The sequence below is a fragment of the Pituophis catenifer genome, unplaced genomic scaffold (assembly GCF_029215685.1).
Source record: "Pituophis catenifer annectens isolate HBS135680 unplaced genomic scaffold, rPitCat1.0.hap2 SCAF_4, whole genome shotgun sequence".
NCBI classification, from domain to species: Eukaryota; Metazoa; Chordata; class Lepidosauria; order Squamata; family Colubridae; genus Pituophis; species Pituophis catenifer.
Genome location: NW_027256884.1, coordinates 130,378,543 through 130,397,044, shown reverse-complemented (window position 1 = coordinate 130,397,044; position 18,502 = coordinate 130,378,543). Strand labels below are relative to the sequence as shown.

The window sequence follows — 18,502 nt, the reverse complement described above, 5'->3', positions numbered from 1 at the left end:
ACGGGAAGCAGAGGGGGAGGGAGAGAAGAAGGAAAGATATGGAAGGAAGGAGATAAAAGGGAGGAGAAAGAATGGGAAGGAAGCGAGAGAAGAGAAGGAAGGGAATGAGAAGGGGGAAGAGGGGAAGGAAGGAAGGAGGGGGGAAAGTGAAGTGAAAGTGGAAAGAAAGGAAGGAGACAGGGAGGAAGGAAAGAAGGAAGGAAGGAGGGAGGGAGGAGAAAAAGGGGAGGAAAGTGAAGTGAGAGTGAAAGGAAGGGAAGCAGAGAGGGAAGGAAGGAAGGGGATAAAAGGGAGGGGAAAGAATGGGAAGGAAGCGAGAGAAGAAAAGGAAAGTGGAAAGAAGGAAAGGAGAAGGAAGGAAGGGGGGAAAGTGAAGTGAAAGTGAAAGAGAGGAAGGAAGGAAAGAAGGAAGGAAGAAAGGAAACGTGCGGGGGGGGCGGGGCCTGTCCGGGGACGGGCGGGGCGGGGCGCGTGGGGCCCGCGGGCGCCCTGTTGCAAAAGCGCTCCTGGGGGAAGGGCCATGCCTTTGCAGGCGGCGGCGGCGGTGGTGCTGGTGCGGCTGGGGCGGGCGTCGCTGGGGGCGTCGCTGGGGGCTCAGGCGGCGGGGGCGGCGGCGCTGCGGGCGGCGGCGGGAGCTCCGGAGCGGCTGGTGCTGTGGGAGCCGCGGGGCCCGGTCTACACGGCGGGGCTGCGGGGGCTGGAGGGGGCGGCGGCGGGGGCGGCGGGGCGGCTGCGGGCGCTGGGGGCGGAGGTGGCGCTGGTGGGGCGCGGCGGGCGGCTGACCTTCCACGGGCCGGGCCAGCTGGTGGCCTACCCGGTGCTGGACCTGCGCCGCCGCCGCCTGGCCCTGCGCGCCTACGTGGCCGCCCTGGAGCGCCTGGCCCGGGACGCCTGCCGCCGCCTCGGCCTCCCCCACGCCCGGGCCCTCCCGCCGCCCCGCACCGGCGTCTGGCTCGGAGACCGCAAGCTCTGCGCCATCGGTGAGCCCCGCGGGGGAGACGGGAGGGACTGCCGGGCCCATGGGGCACGGCCGGCCGGCTGGCTCAGGATGCAAAGTGGGAGTGGGCTACTGGGGGCCCCCCCGGTGCTGGCAGAGGAGAGGGACTACTAGGCCCATGGTGCATGGCCGGCTCAGGCTGCAGGATGCAAAGTGAGGGTGGGCCACTGTAACTGTACCCATCCATGTCGCCCACCCTGGGGGCCCCCAGTGCTGGGAGAGGAGAGGGACTACTAGGCCCATGGTGCACGGCCGGCTGCAGGCTGCAGAGTGGGAGTGGACTATTGTACCCATGGATCTTGCCCAGCCTGGGGCCCCCCAGTGCTGGGAGAGGAGAGGGACTACCAGGCCCATGGTGCATGGCTGGCTCAGGCTGCAGGATGCAAAGTGAGGGTGGGCCACTGTAACTGTACCCATCCATGTCGCCCACCCTGGGGGCCCCCAGTGCTGGGAGAGGAGAGGGACCACCAGGCCCATGGTGCCCAGCCGGCCAGGGCTGCCTATGGGGAGGGGGCTATCATACCCATGCATATTGCCCACCCTGCAGCTCCCCAGTGCTGGTAGAGGAGAGGGACTACTAGGCCCATGGTGCATGGCCGGCTCAGGCTGCAGGATGCAAAGTGAGGGTGGGCCACTGTAACTGTACCCATCCATGTCGCCCACCCTGGGGGCCCCCAGTGCTGGGAGAGGAGAGGGACTACCAGGCCCATGGTGCATGGCTGGCTCAGGCTGCAGGATGCAAAGTGAGGGTGGGCCACTGTAACTGTACCCATCCATGTCGCCCACCCTGGGGGCCCCCAGTGCTGGGAGAGGAGAGGGACCACCAGGCCCATGGTGCCCAGCCGGCCAGCGCTGCCTATGGGGAGGGGGCTATCGTACCCATGCATATTGCCCACCCTGCGGCTCCCCAGTGCTGGGAGAGGAGAGGGACTACTAGGCCCATGGTGCATGGCCGGCTCAGGCTGCAGGATGCAAAGTGAGGGTGGGCCACTGTAACTGTACCCATCCATGTCGCCCACCCTGGGGGCCCCCAGTGCTGGGAGAGGAGAGGGACCACCAGGCCCATGGTGCCCAGCCGGCCAGGGCTGCCTATGGGGAGGGGGCTATCATACCCATGCATATTGCCCACCCTGCAGCTCCCCAGTGCTGGTAGAGGAGAGGGACTACTAGGCCCATGGTGCATGGCCGGCTCAGGCTGCAGGATGCAAAGTGAGGGTGGGCCACTGTAACTGTACCCATCCATGTCGCCCACCCTGGGGGCCCCCAGTGCTGGGAGAGGAGAGGGACTACTAGGCCCATGGTGCACGGCCGGCTGCAGGCTGCAGAGTGGGAGTGGACTATTGTACCCATGGATCTTGCCCAGCCTGGGGCCCCCCAGTGCTGGGAGAGGAGAGGGACTACCAGGCCCATGGTGCATGGCTGGCTCAGGCTGCAGGATGCAAAGTGAGGGTGGGCCACTGTAACTGTACCCATCCATGTCGCCCACCCTGGGGGCCCCCAGTGCTGGGAGAGGAGAGGGACCACCAGGCCCATGGTGCCCAGCCGGCCAGGGCTGCCTATGGGGAGGGGGCTATCATACCCATGCATATTGCCCACCCTGCAGCTCCCCAGTGCTGGTAGAGGAGAGGGACTACTAGGCCCATGGTGCATGGCCGGCTGCAGGCTGCAAAGTGGGAGTTGACTACTGTACCCATGGATCTTTCCCAGCCTGCCCCCCCCATGCTGGGAGAGGGGAGGGACTACTAGGCCCATGGTGCACAGCCAGCCAGGGCTGCCAATGGGGAGGGGGCTATCGTACCCATACATGTTGCCCACCCTGAGGCTACAGAATCAGTGATAGGTGGGGGACTGCCAGGCCCATGATGCCCAGCCAGCCAGGGTTGCTAATGGGAAGGAGGCTACCCTACCCATGGTCCTCAGCCACCCTGGGCTCCTGGGCCCACTCTTGGGGTTCCCCAGTGCTGTGATAGGAGAGGGACTGCCGGGCCCATGCTGCCCAGCCAGCCCAGACTGCAGGCTGCAAATAGAGAGTGGACTACCGTACCCATGGATCTTGCCCAGCTTGGGGCTCCTGGAATCAGTGATGGGAGGGGGACATTACAATATTATTATTATATATTTTATTCATTAAACATGAAATTCAAGTCAACTGAACATTCAAAAATGCATCACAAATACCATTAAGTGGTGCTAATGGTTGATACGGGTTGTTGTTACTATTGTTATTATTATTAGTTAATCTTTAGTGAGATTCACAGCCTTTGAGGCTGGTTAATTGCTCAGCAGGTTGAGCTGAGCTATTAACTTATTATTATTATTATAATATAATAATAATAATTATAATTATATTATATTATAATTATAAATTATAATATATATTATATATAATATATATATAATTATAATAAATTATAAATTATAATAAGCTTATTATTATTTATTCATTAAGCATGAAACTCAGTCAACTATTATTATTATTATTGCATTACAATAATTATTGTAAGTAATATTGTAATATTGTAGTAATATTGTATCACCATTCATTGATTACTATTCTTGTACAATATTATATTGACATTGTATGAATATTGAGTCCACTAGGAGAAGGGCGGTATATAAATTGAATAAATAATAAATAATAATAATAATTGTACCTATGTCATATACGGATGCCATCTCTCTCCAGGTGTGCATTGTGGCAGACATATCACCACGCACGGACTGGCCCTGAACTGTTGCACCGATTTGACGTGGTTCGACCACATCGTCCCGTGTGGCCTGGAGGGGCTGGGGGTGACCTCCCTAAGCCAGGAGCTGCAGAGACATGTCTCGGTGGAAGAGGCCACGCAGCCCTTCCTGGAAGTTTTCCAAGAAGTCTTTAACTGTAGTTTAAGAGAGGAACCTGGTTTGCAGGAATGATGGACCTAACATGCTGATCGCGTTGCAAGATCCTGGATTGTCTCTTCGGAAAAGATTAAATTATGGAGTTTTTCTGGGTAGCGGGTTTTATTCCTGGCGGACGGAGCGTATCAACACGATGCAAGGACCTGGACTTCTGGCACAGGTAGTCCTCAACTTCCGAACACAACGGAGCCTGAAATTTCTGTCGTTAAATTGAGAAATTAGTTAAGTGATTTTTGCCTCATTTTACGACTTTCCTTGCCACATTTGTTAAGTGACTTTACCGCAGTCGTTAAGTGAGTAACAACTGTTAAATGGCTTCCCCATTGACTTTGCTTGCCAGAAGGTCGCAAAAGGGGATCACGTGACCTTGGGACACCACCAGTGGTCATAAATGTGAGTCATTTGTCACCCAGCTGGCTTTCATGCCTAAGGCAGGACTAGAACTCACCTTCTCCTGGTTCCTAAGCCAGCACCTGGACCACTAGACCAGACTGCCTCTCAATCACACTCTCTGGTTTTGCATCAATAAAACAATGTTTCACGAATGTGCCAAACCTGGAGTGGGCCAGAGAGAGAGCGGAGAGCCTCAGGAAAAGCAAACCTCAGGCCCAAACCCCAAATGCAATCACTGATATCCAACTTTAGTTTAAATACAGCTTCAGCAAATACGTGTGTGTATATTATCTATCTATCTATCTATCTATCTATCTATCTATCTATCTATCTATCTATCTATCTATCTTATCTCACTATCTTTATTTTATCTATCTTATATATCCATTTGTCCATCCATCCATCTCCATCCATCCATCACTATTTCATTTTAATGTATTATTAAATGTACATTTGTACTTGATTGATTAATGTACATTTAAAGTGACAATAAAGTTAATCTCTCTCTCATCTTTATATTTTTCTCTCTGATCTATCCATCCATCCACTTTCTCTCTCTCCATCCATCCATCAATCCTTCCAATTATCTCATCTATCCCATCCATCCACTCTATCTATCTATCTATCTATCTATCTATCTATCTATCTATCTAATCTCACTATCTTTATTTAATCTATTTCATTTTAATGTATGTTGATTAGTGGACATTTAAAGTGACAATAAATCTGTCTCTTCATATTTTTCTCTCTCTGATCCATCTATCTATCTATCTATCTATCTATCTATCTATCTATCTATCTATCTTACTATCTATTTTATCTTTCTTATCTATCCATCCATCGTCATTTCATTTTAATATATGTTGATTAGTGTACATTTAAAGTGACAATAAAGTTAATCTCTCTCTCTTTATATTTTTCTCCCTCTGATCCATCTATCTATCGTTTATCTCTATCCATTTATCCAATTTCTCTTATCATCTATCTCCCATCCATCCATCCATCCATCCATCCATCTACTCTATCTATCTATCTATCTATCTATCTATCTATCTATCTATCTATCTATCTATCTATCTATCTGTCCGTCCATCCATCCATCCATCCATCCATCGAGAGAGAGTGTGTGTGTGTACAATACAGGTAGTCCTCAACTTACAACAGTTCATTTAGTGACCATCCAAAGTCACAATGGCATTGAAAAATATGGCTTATGACTGTTTTCCACAGTTTTTATCTTTGCCGCATCCCCTTTGCTGATGAAAATCCAGCGCTTGGCAACATTTATGACTGTCGCAGTGTCCCGGGGTCACGTGATCCCCTTTTGCTGACCTTCTGACCAGCCCAGTCAAAGCGGGAAGCCGGATTCACTTAACAACTGGGTTACTAACTTCTCCACTGCAATGATTCAGTTAGCAGCAAATGTTGTAAAGTCAGGGCAAAACTTATTTAACAGATGTCTCACTTAACCACTGAAATGTTGGGGCCCAGTTGTGGTCGTACGTCGAGGACTGCCGGTATAGGAGACGATGCTTCAGGTCAAAGGGGACTGTTCTGCCCCAGCTACTGACCCCAAAGAACGCAGCACCCACAAAATCTATACAAAGCTTATTTTACTCAAATAACTCAAGTCTTTTTCAACCAAAGGCTGTTAATAAACTTTCTTAACAGCCTACAAGAATTCTAAGATAAAGTAATCACAGTCTTACTAAGGTTGGCAGAAAGCCCAGAAGCAATTTGCAGAGAATCCAGACGTGAAGGAGAGTGAACTAAAGTTGTTCCCTGCAAATTGCTTCAGTCGGGGTTCCTCCTTAAATAGGCTAAGGGAGTGGCCAATTAGCCCCAAACCTTACTCTCGAGGAGACCTCCTCCTGAGGAGCCACTCCTGCCTTTTGGCAGCTCTGCACGCCCGTGCATCGAGAAGAGGCTCCTCCTCTTCTTCCTCTTCACTTATGGAGGTTCTGAAGGCCCTGGCTGAATCCTCGCCTCTGGCACCACATCTTCTCCAGCCTCCTCATTGTCTGACTCGAGCGCCAGTTGCACAGGCTGCACCACACCAGCCTCCTCGCTGTCGGAATCAGCTAGTAGCTGCACAGGCCGCTGACGGGCCACAATAGGGACACAGAAAGGTTGACTTTTGCTGGGTGGACGTGGGTTCTTTTGGCTGGGGGATTCTGGGAGTTGAAGTCCACCCATCTTCAAGCTTTCAAGGTTGAGAAATACTGTTTTAACCGGTTCTCTCTGGACAAGAACGGAATTAATTCTGTCCGGCTTCGATTTATGACTTTGCAAGAATCCACCTTCCACTGTGCCCTCTTGCAAACGCGGCATTTTCCAAGGCATCGACATAATACTTGGCCTGAATTTCCCTTGAGGAGGAGAGGCTGCCCCTTGGTCCTCAATTTACGAACTTTCAGTTAGTGACCCAAGTTACGACGACACTGAAAAAAGTGACATGATCATTTTTCACACTTACAACCTTTGCAGCGTCCCCACGCTTATGCGGTCAAAATTCAGATTGCTTGGCAGCTGGTTCATACTTAACGACGGTCGCGGTGTCCCAAGATCACGGGATTCCCCTTTTGCGACTTTCCGAGCAGCAGAGTCAATGGAGAAAGCTGGATTCACTTAACAACTGTGTCACTAAGGTAACTTTGCAGGGATTCACTTAAGAGCAAGGTTGTAAAACGGGACAATGCAATTGTTTCGGTTAGCAAAAGAAATTTTGGGCTCTGTTGTGGTTTGTAAGTCGAGGACTACCTGAAGCATCGTTGGAAGTCACGAGAAGCACACACGGTCCTCGCTTAATGACAGATGTAGGGACGTTGCTGCTTGGTCAAAGGATCAGGTGGAAGGAAGGCTGGAGGCCAGTAGTCCTCGACTTATGACCACAATTCAGTCCCCAAATGTCCACTACTAAGCAAGGGTTTTGCCTCATTTTACAACCTTTTGGCCACCATAGTTAAACAAATCGCTGCCGTCGTTAAGTCAATCATGCTTATGTCAGTGGGGAAGCCAGATTCACTTCATGACATGTCAATCATGTCATTAAGTGAATCTGGCTTCCCCATTGCCTTTGCTCGTGAGAAGGTCGCAAAAGGGGATCATGTGACCATCTCCCTGCCCCCCCCGGGACACGGCAACCGTCGTAAATATGAGTCAGCGTCCAAATTTTGAACACGGGGGATGTTACAAGGGTCGTAAGTGTGAGAAACATTCATAAGTCAACTTTTTTCAGTGCCGTCGTAACTTTGGACGGTCACTAAATGAACTGTTGTAAGTCGAGGACTACCTATGATAGCTATTTTGCTTGTTTCACCAGTTTGAGGGGGGAGAAATAGTTTAAATACATATGCAAATAAAGCCTATTTAATCAGTGCCTTGTTAACCAAAAAACTGCATTTCTCCTGCTATTGTGAGATTTTTTTTTAATGTCTGAACTCATTAAAATCCATTTTTGGGAATTTCCAAGACACACATTTTGACTTAAAATCAAGGTCATTTTCTCTCCCCCCTTGTCTCTGCTGTCCCTCAATTAAGTATCAAGGTTGGCTAGTTATAAATCAGGATCTGTTGGCTGCGGGGAAGCAAAGTATATCAGCTCAGCATCGTGGATTAATTATGGTTTAAGGCAGCAGCGTGCAAAGGAGAGAAAATGTATGAAAGGCAATTTTATTTTATGAAGACAAATTTATACGGCTTCCCAACTCGCACACAAGCGACCCCAGGCAGCTGAAAACGTTTTAAAAAATCCGCATCAGAAAATCCTAAACCTGGCAGCTACAGCACAATGATTTATTTATTTAATAGTTATCCATTTAGCATAAAGATTTATTTATCGAAACATAAATTCATTCAACATAAACCATTTTTTAAATTAAACAACATCCATTCAACATAAAATGTGTTTTATTAAAGATTTACACATTCAATGTAAAGTATTTATTTAAGCACATGTATTCATCCTCTCTATTAATGTGCTGCGCAGTGGGGGGGTCAAAAAAGTCAAAAGAGGGCAGTCAGCTGGGGCTGATGGGAGTTGTAGTCCAGCCTTTATTGCATTCCCGGGGAATGGGTTGGAGCTTGGAGGTCTTAAAATATATTATCCCCTTGTTATCTTAATGTTTGTTTCCCCCGCTTCCTTTGAGGGTGGACTACAACAGCCATGCTCCCCACCCAGGCTTGCCAAGGATCAGCATTGTTGGAATTGTAGTCCTCCTACGGCTGCGAACTGTCTGTCTGTCTTCACCATCAGCCACCATGCAGAATTGTTGGCTGGTCTTCAGCTCCTCTCCTGTGGTGTGGGCTGGGGAGGATGGACCTTGTAGTCCAATCCTTCGTCTTTGGAAAGGCTGCTTCCAAGAGATCCCCAAATCATCTTTTTGGGGCCCCCAAGGGCTGGAGATGTGGGTTGGGGGTGCGGGAATGTGCCCAACCAACTTTAGGGTGGGGGGTGGGCTTGCAATTTCTGGCTTTAACCCCCCCCTTTCATCCTTATTAAGCGCCCCCTGCTGACCTATTTTATTTATTAAACTTACACAAGGTGTGCTCAAAAGAGAAAAATGAGAGAAATAAAATGCTACAAAACACCATTCACAGCCCAAGTTGAAAGAGGAGGAGGGAGGGAGGGAGTACAGGCAGTCCTCGACATACGACCCAATTAAGCCCCCAATTTTTTTTGTTGCCAAGACAAGACAGTGGTTCAGTGAATTTTGCTCCATTTTCACGACCTTTTTCGCCACCGCTGTTCTGCCGTTCCTAAGTGAGCCACCCGGTCGTTAAACGAATCCAGCTTCTCCATGGACTTTGTTCATCAGAAGATTGCAAAAGGGGATCAAGTGACCTTGGGACGCTGCGACAGTCATAAATATGAATCAGTGGCCAAGCGTCTAAATTTTGATCCCGTGACCCTGGAGATGCAGCAACGGTGAAAAAAACGGTCATAACTCCCTTTTTTTTCCTAGGGTCGTTCGAACGGTCACTAAATGAGCGGTTGTAAATCGAGGACTACCTGTAGAATGAGGGGGGGGAAGAATCTGATATTAATCTATCCACACACACACACACACACACAACGGGAAAACTTTAGTTTACAAAAAAAGAACCAGGTCTTTTAAGTCTGCCTGACCTACCTTGCAGGGTTGGCGTGCGCGGGGAAGCCTCGGAGCTCGGTCCGACTCGCGGAGCGCCCAGCCGGCTGCGCGATCTGCAACCTGCGCCCGCAGCTCGTTGCCCGCCCATTGTCCCTGGCGCCCGCGGGCTCCCGCCGTCCCTTGAAACCCCACGCCCCACTCCACCCCCAGGCGGGGAGTTCCACCGGTCAAGCCGATCCGGGATTCCCGTTCCGCGGGCGGAGGAAGGGGTGGCCGGAGCCTCGCCCCGAGGCGGCGCCCGCGGACTGGGCTTGGCCAGCGGCGGGCGGGCGGGCGGGCGAGGCTGCCAGCCGTGGCACCCGGGGCAGAGGTGAGTTGCGGCCGTCGTGGGCTTGTTGGGGTGGGCAGATCGGAGCCAGTTTGCAGCCTGGGCGATGGGCGAGGGCGCCTCTGGGCACGTGCAGAGCGCCCCTCGCTTGCTTAGTCCCGGGTCTTTTGGGGGGGGGGAGGTGGGCACCCTTTGCAGGCGAGAAGACCCCGATTGGACTGATGTTGAAAGACGAAATCCCCGCAGAGGCTCCGCGGGTGGCTGACTCGCGTCCTCCGGGTCAGCTGGAACCCGGGTTCGGTTGGAGGGTCTGCACGGGTCGTGGGAACGCAGCCAGTTAGCTTAGAAGAGCCTTTGCCAACTTTAAGCAAGTTTAAGATTAGGGGTGGGGATGGGGGGCTTCGAAGTCCCCCCGGGCTGGCCAATGCGGAGAGTTGAAACCTCCCCACGCTTAAAAGGGGCCAAAGGTTGGGAATCCCTGCAGCTTTAGAAGGTTGTGCGAATTAGAAGGGGACGACCGGGGTTAGGGTCTCTTTGCAAGACAGACCCCGCCCCCCGGGGGATGGCGGGCGGACGGACGGACGGACCCAGATGGGAAAGCCTGACGAGCAGCAGAAGCGGATTCCCACCTCAGAGTCAGCAATCGGTGCGTGGGAAAGACGCGCCCCCCCCCCCACCGACATGCGTGCACATGCAGGCTAATTAAGAGAGGCTTTTGGGGTTTCTGCAAAAGTCTCACTCTGGGGGAGTGTTGAAATCCACCTGGATCAGACAACGAGACCCTTGTGAACATGAAGACTTGGGGGAGTCACCCCAAACTCTCTCTCCCTCCCTCCCTCCCTCCCCCTGCCCCCCTCTCTATATCTATCTCTCAATCATTTATCTAGCTATCTATCTGTGTCTGTCTGTCTATCATCTATCTATGTATCTATCTTCTGTCATCTGTCTGCCTGTCCTTCTCTCTTTCTTTTATCATCTCTCTCTCTTCTTTCATCTGTCTATCATCTATCTGTATCTATCTCTATTTCTCTCTCTCAATCATCTATCTATCCTATCATCTGTCTGTATGTCTCTCTCTTTTATCTTTCATCTATCTGTCTATCTTCTTGTATCTATCTATCTCTATCTAGCTATCTCAATCATCTGTCTGTCTGTCTGTCTATCATCTATCTATGTATCTATCTTCTATCATCTGTCTGTCTGTCTGTCTCTTTCTTTTACCATCTCTCTCTCTCTATTCTATGTTTCAATCTATCTGTCTGTCTGTCTATCATCTATCTATGTATCTATCTTCTATCATCTGTCTGTCTGTCCGTCTCTCTCTTTCTTTTATCATCTCTCTCTTCTTTCATCTATCTGTCTGTCTGTCTATCATCTATCTATGTATCTATCTTCTATCATCTGTCTGTCTCTCTCTCTCTTTTATCATCTCTCTCTTTCTATTCTATGTTTCAATCTGTCTGTCTGTCTATCATCTATCTATGTATCTATCTTCTATCATCTGTCTGTCTGTCTCTTTCTTTTACCATCTCTCTCTCTCTATTCTATGTTTCAATCTGTCTGTCTGTCTATCATCTATCTATGTATCTATCTTCTATCATCTGTCTGTCTGTCGGTCTCTCTCTTTCTTTTATCATCTCTCTCTTCTTTCATCTATCTGTCTGTCTGTCTATCATCTATCTATGTATCTATCTTCTATCATCTGTCTGTCTGTCTCTTTCTTTTACCATCTCTCTCTCTCTATTCTATGTTTCAATCTATCTGTCTGTCTGTCTATCATCTATCTATGTATCTATCTTCTATCATCTGTCTGTCTGTCCGTCTCTCTCTTTCTTTTATCATCTCTCTCTTCTTTCATCTATCTGTCTGTCTGTCTATCATCTATCTATGTATCTATCTTCTATCATCTGTCTGTCTGTCCGTCTCTCTCTTTCTTTTATCATCTCTCTCTTCTTTCATCTATCTGTCTGCCTGTCTATCATCTATCTATGTATCTATCATCTATTTTCTATCATCTGTCTGTCTCTCTCTTTTATCATCTCTCTCTCTCTATTCTATGTTTCAATCTGTCTGTCTGTCTATCATCTATCTATGTATCTATCTTACTATCTATCATCTAACATCTGTATCTATCATCTATCGGTCAGCTATCATCTGTCTGTCTGTCTGTCTATCTTAGTCTGTGACCTGTCAGCCTGCTTTCCCCCAGTGCAGAAATTGTGCAGCCTTTACAACATGCTTTATTTTATATTACGTTTTATTATTTTGTTTTATTTTGCTTTGCTTTTTGTTTTGTTTCATTTTTGTTTGATTTTATGATTCATTCCACAGCCAGCCAGATGTTCAGACTGGAATGTGGCATTTTTGTCTACCTACCGAGTCCTCCCCAAGGAGCTTGGATAGGCAGCTGTAGAGGTCTCGGGATATAAGCTGTTTTGTTTTATTTTACTTAATTTTGTTTTATTTGTTTTATTTTATGTATTTTTTTAATATTTTCTTTTAGATTTTATCTTATTTATATTTGCATCTTATTTTATTTATGCCCCCCCTTTGGCTATTCAGAGTGACTCTGGACAGCTGATGACCCCCCCTCCTGCAAACTCACTCTGCTTCTGGGTTTGATAGGAAATGAAAAACTTGCAAAGTGTCAATCACTCTGATTGTTACAGGATTTGGGGGGCCCTGAAAGATTTGCACCCCTTTGGCATCCAGCTTTTTTTCAGAGACTCATTTCCAGCTCTCTGTGGCTGTTGGTGCATTTAGTGTTGGGATTGTATTTAGAATAGATAGAATAGAATAGAATTCTTTATTGGTCAAGTGTGATTGGACACACAAGGAATTTGTCTTTGCTGCATTTACACACCCGACTCGTCCTGGAGTGAGTGGAAATCCTGAGCAGTGAGGTCCGCGAGAGAGGAAAACCAGGAAATAGAAGCAGTCATAATTTCTTTATGAACGGGGCCCGTTCATGGAACAAATTGGAGTGATAACAGGGAGATTGTGATAGCGGTGAATGGATACACACATGCGGTGGAATTATTTTGTTTTTAAAGCAGCACACAGATAAACCAGCTTTCATCCTTGTTTACATCACTGGAGGAAAAAAAACAGATATGCTGGCTGGGGGATTCTGGGAGTTGAAGTCCATCCATCTTAAATCATGCTGGCAGGGGAATTCTGGGAGCTGAAGTCCACCTGTCTTAAAGCACGCTAGCTGCAGCATTCTGGGAACTAAAGTCCACTCCTCTTAAATCATACTGGCAGGGGGATTCTGGGAGTTGAAGTCCACCCATCTTAAAGCATGCTTGCTGCAGCATTCTGGGAATTGAAGTCCACTCCTCTTAAATCATGCTGGCTGGGGACTTCTGGGAGTTGAAATCCACTTCTCTTAAATCATGCTGGCAGGGGGATTCTGGGAGTTGAAGTCCACCCATCTTAAAGCACGCTAGCTGCAGCATTCTGGGAACTAAAGTCCACTCCTCTTAAAGCATGCTGGCAGGGGGATTCTGGGAGTTGAAGTCCACCCGTCTTAAAGCATGCTGGCTGCAGCATTCTGGGAATTGAAGTCCACTCCTCTTAAATCATGCTGGCTGCAGCATTCTGGGAATTGAAGTCCACTCCTCTTAAATCATGCTGGCTGCAGCATTCTGGGAATTGAAGTCCACTCCTCTTAAATCATGCTGGCTGCAGCATTCTGGGAATTGAAGTCCACTCCTCTTAAATCATGCTGGCAGGGAGATTCTGGGAGTTGAAATCCACCCATTTTAAAGCATGCTAGCTGCAGCATTCTGGGAGTTGAAGTCCACTCCTCTTAAATCATGCTGGCAGGGGGATTCTGGGAGTTGAAATCCACCCATCTCAAAACAGCCAAAGTTGCGAAACACTGTTCTAGAGAGATGGCAATAAAATTAATCCCTTGAGGCACACAGAGGAGAATTGCACCTTTAAAGGCAGACGTTGTTTTCCACAAAGTTACGAAACTTGGAGTGTGTCAGGTTCACCTGAGTACTTCACAAGCTGTACAACCTGCGGGTAAATTTCCTGTCTTCCGGGTGTATTAAAAACACGGGCAATATATCTTAGAAGGCTGAAATACGCCTCCCGTTTCTCAGTGTTTTGTTTTTTAATTGTCAGTTTAAGAGTTGGCGTTGACGTCTAGATCGGCCTCTCCCTAACTATGTTGCATCCCTACAAATGCATTTCTTAAAACGGGATTTACGTTCCACGTCGAAGGCTAATATTTTACGGGTTCGGTTGGTGGGTGGGTCCCTATCCAGGTAGTCCACAATGGATTACGACCACAATTGAGCCCAACATTTCTGTTGCTAAGCAAGTCTTTTGTTAAATGAGCTTTGACCAATTTTCTTGCCACCGTTGTTAAGCGAATCACTGCAATTATCCACCTCCAGCTTCTTATAGAATCCTTGCCCCAAGGATTGAAGGTCTTCTAGTCCAACCCCAAGGCAGGAGACCTTACTCCATCCCAGACAAATGCTTCTCCCATCACTTTTTTGAAGACCTCCAGGGACGGATCCCACAGAACTCCAGCAGGTAAGTTTTCCCACTGATTTCCCACAGTTCTAACTGTTGGGAAGTTTCTCTTTAGTTGTAGTTTGACTCTGCTCAGACTTGATTTTGGCTGTCAGATTTCAAGAACACCTGAGCTATCAAATGAGACCCTCTCCCTTCCTAGACCCAGGTTCTGAACAGGCCAGTTCAGACCTTAAAAATCTCACGCTGGAGGTTTTGTGGGGCTGTGAGAATCTTCAGCAGGAGTAGCCAAAGAGGCTGTTTTTCATTCCAGCTTCTTGTACAGATACAGATTAACAGAGTCGGAAGGGACCTTGGAGGTCATCTAGTCCAACCCCACGCCCAAGCAGGAGACCCTACACCATTTCTGACAGGTGGCAGTCCAGTCTCATCTTGAAAGTCTCCAGTGACAAAGCTCCCACAACTTCTGAAGGCAACTGTCCCTGTCAGGAAATTCCTCCTTATTTCCAGGTTGAATCTCTCCTCGATGAGTTTCCATCCATTATTCCTTGTCTGGCTTTTGGGTGCCTTGGAAAATAGCTTGACTGTTACAAGGAATGGTGGATCAGGCCCAATAAAGAGACTTGAGTCATCTGGTAAAATATAACTCTTTTATTTGCAGGTTCATCACATCATCACTTGAACGCATCAGGAACTGGGGTGAGGAGAGGTGTGCCCACCTTTTATACCTGTGGGCGGGGATTCAGGTAAGGAGGGGCCTATGGGAGGAGCTGACCAGGTGGGAGTCTGGGTTAACCCCTGCACTACTGCACTATAGCTGATCCCTGGCACGGGCAGAGCATTTATACCTGACAAATCCCCCTCTAAATGCCTGACCCGTGTCTGTAGGCCTGACTGACTAGTTGGTACCCTGGGGTGGATGTTGAGCTTGGAAACTAAGTGTGAGTGTTGTTTGCCTTGTAGGGGTTTCGTGAGTATGTCTGCGGTCTGTTCCTCTGTATCGCAGTGTATGGCTTTTATGAAACCAATTCTGGAGAGCTGTCTAACGTGCTTATATTTTATGTCTATGTGCCTTGACCTTTGTCCTACAGCGTCGGACATGGATATCTCTATGGCGGCTTTGTTATCTTCATATATATTTATTGGGTAAGCTGGTTCTCTCCACACGCTGGCAAGTAGGTCGTCGAACCAGATGAGGTTGTTGGCGGCTTTGGAGAGGCATATGTATTCGGCTTCGGTAGTCGAAGTTGCCACCAGGATTTGTTTGCCTGAGTACCAATGCACTGGGCAGTTATTTAAGTAGAATATGTACCCAGATGTGCTTTTGCGGCCTTTGGCGTCTCCGGCCCAGTCAGCATCAGCGTAGCATGAGAGGATGGGTTCTTCGGATTTTTCAGGCTCTAGGGTTAAGCATGCATTGACACTCTGTTTCAGGTATCTTAGTACCCTTTTCACTGCGTCCCAGTGGTATGTGGTGGGTTTGCTCACGTGCCTGGATAGTAAATTAATGGATAGGGCAATGTCCGGTCTGGTCCAGTTGGCGATATACAGGAGGGAGCCTATGATTGACCTGTACAGCGTGTTGTCTCCAAATTCGGGTGATTCATCATGCATGTTTTTTAGAAAGTCCGCCTGCATGGGTGAATCACATCCCTTGGCGTCTGCCATGTTGCATTTATGGAGCAACTCTTCTATCTTCTCTTTCTGCGACAGTTGGAAACCCTTTGGCGTCTGGTTGACTTGTACTCCCAGGTATCGGTTTATCCTCCCAAGGTACTTTAGGGTGAAATGCTCGCTCAGCCTGCTGGCGAAGGTGTTGCGGTTGGCTTCGTGTTTGCTGATGTATAGAATGTCATCCACGTAAACTAGGATGTATTCTGGTGAGTCCCCCTCTTTCCTGGTGAAGAAACAGTTGTCAGCTATGGTCGCCGTGAATCCCATAGACTTCAGGGCCTCTACCAGGCATTCGTACCACCGTTTGCCTGATTGCTTTAGTCCATACAGGCTCTTATGAAGTAACCAGGTGTCCCCTCTGTTGGTTTCTTTGCTGTGGGGGGCTCTGATGTATATCTCCTTGTCTAGGTTGGCGTGCAGGTAAGCGGTCTGCACATCGAACTGGTGTACTTCCAGCCCTAGCAAGGATGCGATGACCAGGGCGCTCTTGACGCTCTCTGTTCTTACGGTGGGCGAATAGGTGTCTGTGTAATCCTCCGGAAACCTTTGAGCAAACCCCTGGGCAACTAATCTTGCCTTGTATAGGCTTTGGCCCCCCTCTAAGTTCTTGACTTTGAATATCCATCGGGTGTCTATTGTGTTCTTGCCCTCTGGGACTTTGGTGGGGGTGTACACCTCCAGCTTCCTCAGGCTGTCCAGTTCCTTGGCCATGGCTAACTCCCACTTTACCCTCTCCCCCTGGGGTAGTCTTAGCACCTCTTCGTATGAGTTTGGCGTAACGTGGTTTGCATGCACGTGCATCACGTAATCATTTAACCTTTTTGGCAGCTGGTTTCTGGTCGATCTGACCGGCCTGGTTGCTGCCTGCTCAGTGTCATGCAGATATCTGGCTTCTCTTTGTGTCAGTGATTCGACACTTATCTTGGGATGATTCTCTTTCCATCCCTCAACCTTGATGCCTTGGAGGTCGGGCTTGGGCCTGCTCCCTTCCTGCTTACTCACTGTCTTGTTTTTGTTTTGGGTTTGCTCGATTGGGCTATCCTCCTGCTTGGTGGGTACCTCATTTAGGTGTAACCTGGACCAGTTGGCTTGCTCATGGAATGCCGCTGTTCTGGAGACCACAAACCTATTATTGTTGTCCACAAACCTGAAGCCCTTGGTTCCTGGCTCGTACCCCATAAACCTGAGCCTTCTGGACACCTTATCCCCTTTCTTGCGCAACTGCTTGGGTATGTGTACATCAGCCGTTACACCGAACACATGTAGGTGTGCTATCTGCGGCTTCTTGTTATACATGACCTCGTAGGGTGTTTTGTCTATCACACTGGACCATGTTCTATTTAATGTATAGTTGGAGTAGACCAGGGCTTCAGACCAGAAGTGTTGGCCAATTCCCGCGTCCTCTAGGGCGCACCTGACCATCGTTTGCAGCGTGGAGTTCCGTCGTTCTGCGACCCCGTTCTGAAAGGCGGAAAACGGGGACGACGTAAAGTGAATCACGCCTTTGGACCTGAGCCAATGTGAGAAGTCCTTAGATAGAAACTCAGACCCTCTGTCGGTCATGATCTGTTTGATCTGTTTGTTGTTTTGGATTTCTACTCTTTTATAGAATTCTTTGAATTTTTGGAAGGCCTCATCCTTTTTTCTTAAGGTGTAGACGAAGCCATATCGACTATGGTCATCCACTATGGTGAGGAAGTACCTTTTTTTATAAGTTATGGATGGCCTTAGGGGCCCTACCAGGTCCATGTGTACTAGGTCGAATATTTGGTTGGCGGCGCGTAATGACTTCTTGGGTCTGGGTTTTACTTTTAGTTTTGAACACTTGCACACCGAGCACTCGAGGTAGTTTTCACAGTTTTTTATTATGGCACCCTCGGTACAATTGGCCATTTTTTGTATCACAGGAAAACTGGCGTGTCCAAGCTTGCGATGCAGCAGGTGGGCACAGTTGTCGTGCATTGGTTTGCCTATTGAGGGTCTCCTTTGGGTGTATTTGTTGTGTTGTGTCTCTGGTGTCGTGTTGTCATTGTTATCTACCTCTCTCCCGTCTACCTGTTCACCCTCAGCCCTGCCTTGGTCAGTGTCTTCTGCATTCTCTGAACTGGTGTTTATGCTGTGGGCGTAATCCTCACAGAAAGTTATGTATGGTAACCCTTGGTCAATGGTTACTCTCCCTATATCCTTCCCGTCCTTGCTAACCTTCACGTTGCCTTTTGAGAATATCATCTCAATCCCTGATTCCCTGCTAAGTTTTACTGCAGCCAGGATGTTGTGGGGTATCTCCGGGACTAGTAGTACCCCCTCTATTTTCCCTACGCCTGGTAATGTAATTGCCCCTTTGCCTGTTACTCTAACTTGGTTTTGGTCTGCAACTTTGATAGAAAAATCCTCTCTCTTGAATGATGAGAGGAGTTCCTGATTGTATGTGGTGTGGTTGGAGGCTCCCGAGTCCAGGAGCCAAGAGCTGGTGTCTTTGTTTTGGTGTGTGGTGTGTGTGTGCTCCCCTATCCCATATAGGGACCCTGTCCTGCTGTCGCGTGAGCTGTCCCTGTTTCCCTTCCTATCCCTGGGGATGGGTGAGTCTCTACGCCTATACCTATCTTCGGATGTGTGCCTTTC

The 18,502-nt window shown here is 48.6% G+C and overlaps 1 protein-coding gene across 1 annotated transcript; it reads left to right on the top strand.

Moving 5' to 3' along the window:
* The first annotated feature begins 520 nt into the window (after nucleotides 1-520).
* LIPT2 (lipoyl(octanoyl) transferase 2) lies at nucleotides 521-3,990 on the top strand. Its single transcript, XM_070943685.1, has 2 exons — nucleotides 521-980; nucleotides 3,684-3,990. Exons 1-2 carry the CDS (start codon nucleotides 521-523, stop codon nucleotides 3,914-3,916), a joined length of 693 nt encoding a protein of 230 aa, XP_070799786.1. The 3' UTR covers nucleotides 3,917-3,990.
* The last annotated feature ends 14,512 nt before the right edge of the window (nucleotides 3,991-18,502 follow it).